The 10,407-nt window shown below is 47.6% G+C and overlaps 1 protein-coding gene across 1 annotated transcript; it reads left to right on the top strand.

Moving 5' to 3' along the window:
* Positions 1 to 4,653: 4,653 nt before the first annotated feature.
* Positions 4,654 to 8,274, top strand: LOC123136870 (desmethyl-deoxy-podophyllotoxin synthase). The gene is made up of 4 exons (XM_044556378.1): positions 4,654 to 4,888; positions 5,795 to 5,881; positions 6,025 to 7,420; positions 7,504 to 8,274. The coding sequence occupies exons 3-4, from the start codon at positions 6,437 to 6,439 to the stop codon at positions 8,116 to 8,118; spliced, it is 1,599 nt and encodes a 532-aa protein (XP_044412313.1). The 5' UTR covers positions 4,654 to 4,888; positions 5,795 to 5,881; positions 6,025 to 6,436; the 3' UTR covers positions 8,119 to 8,274.
* Positions 8,275 to 10,407: the final 2,133 nt, after the last annotated feature.

The raw sequence follows: 10,407 nt of genomic DNA, 5'->3' as shown, positions 1-10,407 counted from the left end.
CCCTACCCGCCGGCCATGAAGCCTAGCTGGACGGAGCATCGTCAAGGACCAGACCAGATGGGACCAGTGGCGCCGGCTCGCTGGAGGAACCCTAACGCTGTAGGCAGGGGATCAAGGTAGAGGGAAAGGGGAGAGGAGATGCAAGCGGGCAGGGCAATGAACGCTTGCGTTTTTGTTTTTACTTGAGGGTCAGGTGTGACGCGGGCGTGAGCAGTGGCATTTTGAGTGTAATATAGGCTGACAACAGAGTCATTTCACTATTTCCCTTCCCTTTAATTTTTAGTGAGCTTTTACCGGAAACACCCCCCTCCAAAGCGAAATAAGTTAAGCCCAAGCCTGTAACTCAAAAATGACTTCTTTACATCTTTTATGGCTTATTTTGACAATAAGTTCTGAAAAGGCAGAAAATAACTGGCCCTTAACCTGCAATTCAATTTTGCGTGCATTGATGAATCACTCATGCCTACTATAGTGTACATTTAGGCATCATCATACATGGTATAACCTAATACATGTGCATTTCATTATAGAATCTGAAATATGCAATGTTTATGTTAGTTCATACGTTGCACATGTTATTTAAATGCCCCTCAAATCTGGTCAGTCAAGTGATGGTCTTTAAGCCTCCTTCTTTGCTTCTTTTCTTGACATTTAAGATTTGCTCACACATCTGTTCAATTGGTTGTTTGTATCAGCCAGACATACTAGGACTGTTTGCTTTGATTACTTACTGTTCTTGACCTAACACTCTAACAGAGCTTGTCAATGATTTAAACACTAAGGGTTGTTGTAGTGGGGGCTTGTCTAACTCACAGGTGACATAAAGGTTTGGCTGTAGACTAAAGTAGGCTCTCCGAGAGTACCTGGAGATCCAGTTTGAAGGTATGCCTAGTTTTTACATAGTGCACACATAGTAAATGCTCATTTCATTGTGTGCAAGAGATGTGGCATGTTTCATTATGTGGTGTTGTTTTTTTATAATCTCATCCTTTTGTGTCGTTCACAGACTGGAAAGTATGCATATTTATATTCTAAGGAGACGAGTAACTAGTTTGTGTCACCTTGAAAGGGGGTGCAATGAAGATACGATTGAGGATTTCCAAGTACAAGATGTCAGGAAGGAGGCTTGCACGAGAAGGAGGAGCAGCGTTGAGCCTGTTCAACCAGTTAAGGTAAGTCATTGTATTACAATTACCAGGACATCCTATTTGTTTGACATTGTGCTTGCGTAGGGTTCTTCACCTGTGACCCAGTCATTGGGCCATTGATTAAAACCCCCTCCACTCACTACTATATGATGTTCTAACTTTTTTGTAAATCAGATGTATGTAAACACATTTTAATGTGTCCATTCACTCATTACGGATGTGGTCTATTTTTAAATATCTAAAACATCTTATAGTAGTGAACAGTGCAAAACTGCTTCCTGCCATGGTAGAGTTATCGATGTAATAAATGTCATAACCAAACGCATATTCACATCATTAGCCTCCCTATCATTACTAGGATATTGATTACATACTAGTCGAGATACTTCATAGGGGGCAAACAATATTACATTACTTGTTCCTTTATATAGTAAATGTAACTAGGCCATGGATCTTATTGAGGCGTGCATGTATGCATGCTACCAACTCAATTGTTCAATTGCTTGTTTGTTTCAGGCATAGTTAAATTGCTCTCTTCAATTGCTTTATTTGTCCTCAGTTAATGAAATGCCAAACAATGATGCCTGATGTTGGGTACTTGTATAACTATTAGTTGACATAATTAAAGGCCTTACCATTTAATTACTCTGGCGAAGTGTGCTGAAGCTTTGAAGTCTATTAACCAACTATTATTGCATAAGGCTCACAATCTAGTTTATACTAGGCTAATGATTGCATAGTTTTGCTTGATGTAGTAGATTTGTATGAATCCCTCTGTTGTTCATTATGCTCCCTATGACTTTAATTGAGCTACAGAATGACCAACTTGTTGCTTACTTATACGCAACGTGCTGTCTAAATTTGTAATATGTCTGTGTTTTGGATTTGGCCCCAACATCATGCTCCTCTGGTGAGCTAAGAGAGATTTTTGTATGCGGGCTGCACAGACTATCATTTTTATAATTTTTAAAATATCACCTGCTTATACTTCATGACGTGTAACATTATTGTTAGTTCTGTTTTGCCATGTACAAAATAGTCTGTCTTGCTCGCTTCACTGTTTTAACTATATTTTTGCCTAGTCATGTGTACTTACAGAAACATTTCAGGATGAAGTGACATCAACATAAAGATCTATGAGTAGTGCGGCATGGCTGTTACCAAATGATTATGGATTAGAATTGGAATGTGTTGATGCTCTCGAGCATGAACTAGATGTGGCAAGACAACATGTACATGATTCTCAATATGCAATCAACAAGTTGAGACTGGACTTGCAGGTATTAGATGCAGGAGTCAAACAAATGAAACGAGACACTCAGGTAACCATGAAGGAATCGAAGATTTTGCGGACTGAAATTTGTGCCAGCTGAATCCGGTCAATCCTATTTTTTAATGAGATTATAGCTCAAATGGTAAGTTCTGTTGGTGCGTGTCCATGATGTATGAGCTTTATTTGCCCAGTGCATGTAATTTGCTGTTTGTGTATGCTTTATTATCACTGGTGCCGAAGTATAGTGCCATGTAGGTATAATCGGCTGTAACTTCTTTATTGTATAGTGTAGGATTATTCTACGTTTCTATGCCTTTGTCTTTTTATTGTATAGTGTATGTCTTTTAGAGGCGATACTATAGAGTAGGATAATTCTTTGAATATGCTATATCGTAGAAACGGGGGCCAACACGCCCAAACATTTCCTGTAAGCCATACAAGCGACAAACATGCATAGTTAAAGTGTTCCTTAATTGGGCTGGTCAAAATAATATTGAGTGGATCCCCAATATGTGGCCCACCGTAACAACGGCTCTTAGCAGGCCGTTAACAGTCCGAAAGCTCGATAGGGCCATATAAATGGAAACGGCCTGCGGGCCTCTAGCAGGCCGAAATAAATGTTAATTTTGTCTCACCTTTTACTTTATGAGCCAGTAAGAGGCCGAAAGTGTTATGGGTGAGAGAAGGCCCAATTTGCAAACTAGGCTTTTAACAGGTCGAAAGTCGCGTCGGGCTGAAATTTTGCCCTGTGGAACATGGGCCCCTAATGGACCCAAAGTCAAAGGCCCAACTGTTGTGCGGGCTATTAACAGGCTGAAAGACAAAATGGGCTAGGAATTAACCCATTAACTAAATGGGTAGAGGAGACCTAAAGTCACAACGGGCTAGAATTGGCCCAACTGCAGAATGTGCCAAGAAAAGGCCAAAAGACGTTCCCGGCCGTTAATGGGCTAGAACTGATGATGGGCTGCTAACAGGCCAAAAGAAGCTCAGGCCGTAATTGGGCCCAAAGACATAGCGGGACGTTAACGGGCTGAAACTGACGATGGGCTAGAAATTGTCAAATCTAAAGTGGACCTTTCATGAGCCGATTCTGTGTAACTTGTATGGGCCGTGCTTGTGAATGAGCCTGACTCAAGTAAGCCGCTAATGGGCTGGCCCGCTTATTTTGACAGGCCCGACCTTTTAACCTGAATGGCACACTGTTGGGCCGAGACACGTGTCGACGTATCATAGGCGTGTCCCGTCCATTCGCTAGACGACAACTGTCCGAACGTTGGGCCGACACGTGGATTTGCCGTCGAATGAGAATTTTACACGTGGAAAATCCCCATTGGTTCGGGCGGTTAACGGGTTATCGAATCCAAAACCGGACCCGATAGCTTAACGGCGACCCGTTATGGTGGATGCCACGTGTCGGTTATCCTTGACGAAAGCACTTCCATGACGTGTCATTTATCGTCATGAAAGTGGACACTTCCGTGATGATAATTTGGTAATGTCATGGAACACTTCTACGACAACACAGGTATGACTATCTTGATTCTGTCATAAAATCATCATGGATGTACATGCATGACAGAAAACGTAACCTACTGTGACAAACACGTATCATCACGGAAGTGTATTTTTTAGTGATCTCTTGGTTGTTATGTTGACAATGAAAGCATACCTGAGAGGTGGTCATCAGCGAAATTATGATATGTGGTTGTCATGATCGTATTTTAGTTATGTTAATGAATTCAGTGGGTTATACTTCATACCTGTTTTGCACATGATTCAGTGTTTGGTTTGCATGATCCAGTGTCCTACATAGAAAAGAAAGAACACAAATCATGTTATGGGGATCTTATCTAGTACTTACATATCCTAAATATCTGCGAGTTGTATTGTTCTCAGGTGCAACTATGGAGTAAATTGAATAAAACCACCACTTTGAGGGTTAGGTTTGCGAAAAACACTAGGATACATTTTCTCTACAGAAGACACCACATCTTGCGTAATTGTTTTGCAAAAACCACTGATCGGCGGATCTGGCCCTGTTAAGTGAGATTATGACAGGTGGATCCCATTTTTGCATACGTGGCGTAACGGGCTCCAGCCAAACGATGTTAGGCGGGACACGGGGTCCACCTGTCAGTTGGGTCTTCTCCTCCAATTCTTCTTTCTTCCTCTCATCGAAAAGTCTTTTCTATCAAAAATAAATAAATGAAAAGACCTCCACTTTCTCACCGCCACCGGTCAAATCCGTCGCGAGCTCTTCCCTGAGGTGAGGTGCTGCAGCCACATCTCCTCCTCTGGCTGAGCCGCCTGCACCCTGGCCGAACCCCCTCCTCCTCTGGTTGCCAGAGCGTCGCCTCGGCCCTCCTGCACTCTTATTTCCCGGCTCCGACCACGAACTCCCTCCTTGGAGCCGAGCTCGCCCGCCACGGTGCGCCAACGAGCAGAGGGAATTCGGCGATGCAAGGTGAGCCCTGTACGTGCACGTCATTCAGTTGCATCGTGGGATTTTAGCGACGCCACGGGCTCCTTGACGCTTTCCCGCGGGCTCCTTGACGATGCCAGCATGGCCATGCCGCCCACCGGCGTCACCGGCGCCCGGCGGCCCCTGCGGCTCCTCTCCCCTCTCTCTATTCCTCCCGGCCGGCTGGATCGCAGCCTCGAGTCGCAGCCGCTGAACCACAACGTTGCGGGCGAGCGCCGTGGACGCCTCCGCCTTGCCCGCGTAGCCACGCCGCCCGCCGACGACCATCTCCACGGCCACCGCCCCAAGCATCCACGACTTTCTGCGCCACAGCCACTCCTCCCAGGTCCCGACGGCGCGCCCCCTTGCCGGCGACGAGACACGTCGTGTCTCTACTTGCGTGCTTGGGCCGGCAAGGCACGAGCAGATCCATGGAGCTGATTGCTTTTCTTATTTTGATTGAAGGGTGTCCCTGTAAAATTACAGGGACTGGTTTGCAAATCTAGAAAAATTCATCGTCAAACGTCGTTTGGCTGGAGCCGTTATGCCACGTATGCAAAAACGGGACCCACCTGTCATAATCTTACTTAACAGGGCCAGATCCGTCGATCAGTGATTTTTGCAAAACAATTACGCAAGATGTGGTGTCTTCTGTAGAGAAATGCATCCTAGTGTTTTTCGCAAACCTAACCCCCAAAGTGGTGGTTTTATGCAATTTACTCGCAACTATGTCATGATTTGTGGTGTGAGATTTGAGATCAGCTAGGGTTTTGAGAATTAGAGAGGGTTTTTAGAATTCTGATATGTGATTGTTGCATAGCCCAAGTGTTGTGATCCTCTTCTGCTATTTGTTTGCCTTTTGATTTTCTCATCCTTTGATTTTCTTCATCTTCTTCCATGGTGATGCAGGATACAATGGCAACGTCGGAGGAAAGGAAGAAGTCGCGAGAAGAAGTCGTGAGAGGAAAGAAGAGGAAAGGAAGAAGTCCCGGCAAGGTGAGTTCTAGTTAGCGGGTTTATGGGGTTTGTTTGCGTCCTGTTCGGTGTGCCCATCAGGCTTTCTGTTGTCTATCCGGATTTGATTGAAACTAAATCTAATTTCAGTCACTTTTTTTTCTGATTGTTGATTTTTCATCCAGCGGCTCAGAACCAAAGTGACTGAAACAGACAAGAATTTCAGGTACCCGATGCATAGGTGCTCCCATCTCCTATACCTTGTTCGTCCATATATGAACATGCACGCTCCCTGCTTGCCTACGCTTCCATTCCACGCATCCCATCTGCACTGAAACTTTACAGCTAGTGCACAACTTCACATCATCAAGAAGCACGTAACCTGGCCATGTACTTACGTGAAAACTAACGTTACTGCTCCAGAGTCCAGACATAATCTGACTCGCCTTGCATGAGCTCGGTTTGGAACGACCTTCACCGGCGCCAAGCTACCAACTAACAACCTTTGGCACCAGTGGAGTTTGGTTGGAACCAGCTGCTGCTTCCAACCTTGATGGTTGTTTCGTGCTCCGCTCCTACACGGGAAATGGCTATATAATGAGCAGATCAGATCGCTGGCTAGCTCCATCAGACCATCACCTTAACGCACCAACCATGGCCATGCAGCAACTCGTGTACTGGTTCTGCGCCTTCCTGGCCCTCCTCCTCCTCCTCAAGCTTCTTAGGAAGCGTGGCGCCACGACGACGGCGCCGGCGCTGAAGCTGCCGCCAAGCCCGTCGTCGCTGCCCTTCATCCACAACCTGCACCACCTCCTCCGCAGCCCGATCGCGCACCGTGCCGTGGCCGACATCGCGCGCGAGCTGGACGCGCCGCTCATGTACCTCCGGCTCGGGGAGCTCCCGGCCGTGTTCGTCTCGTCCGCGGACGCCGCCCGCGAGATCATGAAGGTGCACGACATGAAGTTCGCCTGGCGGCCGTATCCACCCACCATACAGAAGCTGCGCCCCATGGGGAAGGGGATCTTCTTCGCGCCGTACGGCGCCCTGTGGCGGCAGCTCCGCAAGATCTCCATCGTGAAGCTGCTCAGCGTCCGGCGCGTCCACTCGTTCCACCGCGTGCGGGAGGAGGAGGCCGGCCGCCTCGTAGCCGCCATCGCCGCCACGCCGCCGGGAGAAACCGTCAACCTCTGCGAGCAGATCTTTTGGGTCATCGCGGACTCGACGATGCGCACCATGATCGGCGAGAGGTTCGAGAGGAGGGACGAGTTCCTGGTGGTGTTGGCGGACATCGTCAAGATCGCATCGGGTTTCACCATGGCCGAATGGTTCCCGTCATCGTGGCTCGTGCGCGCCTTCGGTGGCACGAGGCGGCGCGGCCACAGGGGCTACCTCACGACCTACGAGCTGGTGGAGAACGCCTACCGGCAGCGACAGAAGCGAAAGGAGGCCATGGCTGCACCGTCGACCAGGAACGCCGTGACGGGAGAGGAGGAGGACCTGATGGACGAGCTCGTGAGGATACACGAGGAAGGTGACCTCGAGGTGCCTCTCACCATCGGCAACATCAAGGCTGTCACGATAGTAAGTGTTTTTACTCGTGCTTAATGCACTATTTGTTCACTCTGTTCACGGACTAATTAACAGACTAACTGCGCACTTTACAGGATCTCTTTGGCGCCGGGACGGAGACATCATCAGATGCACTCCAATGGGCGATGTCAGAGCTGATGAGGAACCCGAGAGTGATGCAGAAAGCACAGGCCGAGCTGCGCGACAAACTCGGCGGGAAGCCTACCGTGACCGAGGCCGACCTGGCCGACATGACCTACCTGAAGCTCGTCGTCAAGGAGACCCTGAGGCTGCACCCGGCGCTGCCATTGCTCGTCCCAAGGGAGTGCAACGAGACGTGCAAGATCATGGGGTACGACGTGCCCAAAGGCTTCGTCGTGTTCGTGAATGCATGGGCGATCGGCAGGGACCCCAAGTTCTGGGACGACCCGGAGGAGTTCAAACCGGAGCGGTTCGAGAACTCCAAGGTCGACCTCAAGGGGACGGATTTCGAGTTCATACCGTTTGGGGCTGGGCGCAGGCTCTGCCCTGGCTTGGCGTTCGGGCTGGCCAGCATTGAGATCGTGCTGGCCGTGCTGCTCTACCACTTCGACTGGGAGCTCCCGGACGGGGTGGCCCCGAGCGAGCTGGACATGACTGAGGAGATGGGCATCACCATCCGAAGGAAGAATGATCTGTACCTGCGTCCAACTGTTCGTATAAAGGTGTAGGTTCTTTTTTCGAAAAGGAGGGTTTACTCCGATCTCGGCCTCTTGCATAATAAACATGTGCCGCATAGTTGCCTTGCACCGTCAATGGTGACGGGTTTGCCCGTTGTACTACCTGTTTATCATGACTTGAATAAAATAAGCATGAGGTTTGTTCCATGGGACCGGCTATATAAGCTGCCTAAAAATAATTTCATTGTAAGTCGATTTTGTCTCTCCCGTGAAATTTGATTATTTTAGACCAGACCCTACGATACAACGACAGAGTAATTCGGCATCACATAGCAAGCCTAAGGAACGTAGCCAGCCGCCGCCTCCCCAAAACTCGGGTTCTTTTGCCTCCGCCGCCGTCGGTCCGTCTCGTTTCAGGTGGCCTTAGGGTTATGGAGGCGGAGTGGATCTCGGCCCCTTACCGGTGGGAGGGCTTTGTTTTCATTTTCTTTTTTGAGCTTTGTTAGGCTTTGCGTCCTGCTTAGGAAGGCGAGACGGCGGCGGCTCCCTGAAGATGGAATAAAGGTCTTTCAATCTAGTCCCCGTTCCGGTGATGCGTGTAGCATCATCGGTGGGCGTGTGAAGGTGTGTCTCCGGCGGATCTGTCTTTGGTGGATTTGCTCGGATCTGTTTGTGGTTCGTCTTCGTTCGTGTGTCTTCAGGTTGGATCCTTTTAATCTACACTCTTCATCCGCGGCGCTTGTTGTTCTGGTGCTTTGGTTCTATGGGACCTTAGCACGATGACTTCCCGATTGTCTACTACAATAAGGTTTGCCCAGCTCCGATGAGGGAGGGGCGATGACAGCGGCACGCCTTCAGCTCGTTTCAGTGTTTGTAGTCGTCGCTAGGTGGTCTACGGATCTGGATGTAATTTTTATTATTTCTAAGTGTTCGTTGTACTACCATGATTGAAGATGAATAGATTGAAAGTTTTTTCGCAAAAAGAAAAAAATCCATGGTTTGGCACCTCTCTTCCTTCTCCAACCTAACCCCTTCTTTTTCCTCCTCTAGCAGGCTGCATCGGAGAGCCGGGATGAGCCAACCGATGGTAGTCCCTTGCTTCCATCTCTCCCTCGCAACTAGCGAGATCAATCATGTCCTAAGACGTGAACACACTAGAATTGGAAGACTCGTAGCCCTAGCCGCACAAGCAGTGCCAGCCTGTCAGGCTGCATAACGGACACGACCGACAAGCTTAGTTTCAGTATGTGGCGGGGAAGATTCCTCGCCTACCTCGTCTAGTTTCATGGTCCGGGAGTGGGTGCGGGAGTTGGTTCTCATCCATGGCTAGCAGTAGCGAGGGTTACAATGACGGATTGAGGACAGCCACAATTGGATATGGCATGAAGGTCGGTCAGTGCTTTGCGGTGTGGCTTGTCGAGTTGTGATAGGGCAAAGGTGTCACAATCTTCCGATGATGTGTAACTATCGCTTTGGTGGAGAAAGACTTTGACAACTCGACTACAATTGAGTGACCATATTATACCTTGGCAATCGCTAAACCAATCTCCTAGAGGTTACTGACGATACCGGAAGCATGATCAGCCCGACCACCAATGTCTATTCCTGCAAGCAACCGAAGAACGAGCAAGAGTATGATAAAAAACAATCTGAATATTGTGGATATAGATAAAATATTGATAAAAGTGGGGTTCCAAAAATAGTCTTGGCATGGTCGTTGGACACAAACGAAGTACACAAAGTTACAGCGGTGACTAACTGTTAATTAAACAAAACCCAAAAAAATTGCTATGAGATTGATCTACTCATATACAACTAAGGAGTGGCAGACAAGAGGGTGGAAGAACGTCCAAAGGCAGTCACAACCTAACCATAGGTCGTACAGGGCACATGGGTCCAAGTGAAGATGACACAACATCTTTTGACTTGGATTTTGACTCGGATTTTGCAGTAGCATCGCACTGTTTTTTCTTTATCTCCGCTCCCACAAGGAATTTGATGGTGAATCTAATTAGGTTGGAAAGTACACGAGGTAAGCTTTCCAAAAGAAAAAGATTCACTCAATTCAGAGTCCGGATGCAAAAGTTATAAGCATTTGAAGTCAGGTAGGTCTGTGCAGTCCGAATCTAAGTTCAGAACGTGTGGGGTTAAGCCAAAAGTAATGTGAGATGACTTCTTGAACAACACCTAATTATTATTATTTTCTTTATCTTCACACGTGGTTTGTACAAGTGTCCGGTAATTCTGAAATTAGGCATGAAGTACAAATAGGTGAAATATTTTTGTTCCAGAGAATATAAATAAATTATTGCATAATTTTTATTAGAAACCACCTCAAAA

Source organism: Triticum aestivum, chromosome 6B, assembly GCF_018294505.1.
Source record: "Triticum aestivum cultivar Chinese Spring chromosome 6B, IWGSC CS RefSeq v2.1, whole genome shotgun sequence".
Taxonomy (NCBI): Eukaryota; Viridiplantae; Streptophyta; class Magnoliopsida; order Poales; family Poaceae; genus Triticum; species Triticum aestivum.
The sequence above is the reverse complement of the archived record's forward strand: the minus strand, read 5'-3'. Positions and strand labels throughout refer to the sequence as shown.

Excerpts from the sequence above, each read along its gene's own strand:
- LOC123136870 (XM_044556378.1), top strand. The coding sequence starts at position 6,437 with ATGAGCAGATCAGATCGCTGGCTAGCTCCATCAGACCATCACCTTAAC. Across the intron at positions 7,421-7,503 it reads ACATCAAGGCTGTCACGATA|GATCTCTTTGGCGCCGGGAC; the intron begins GTAAGTGTTTTT and ends CGCACTTTACAG.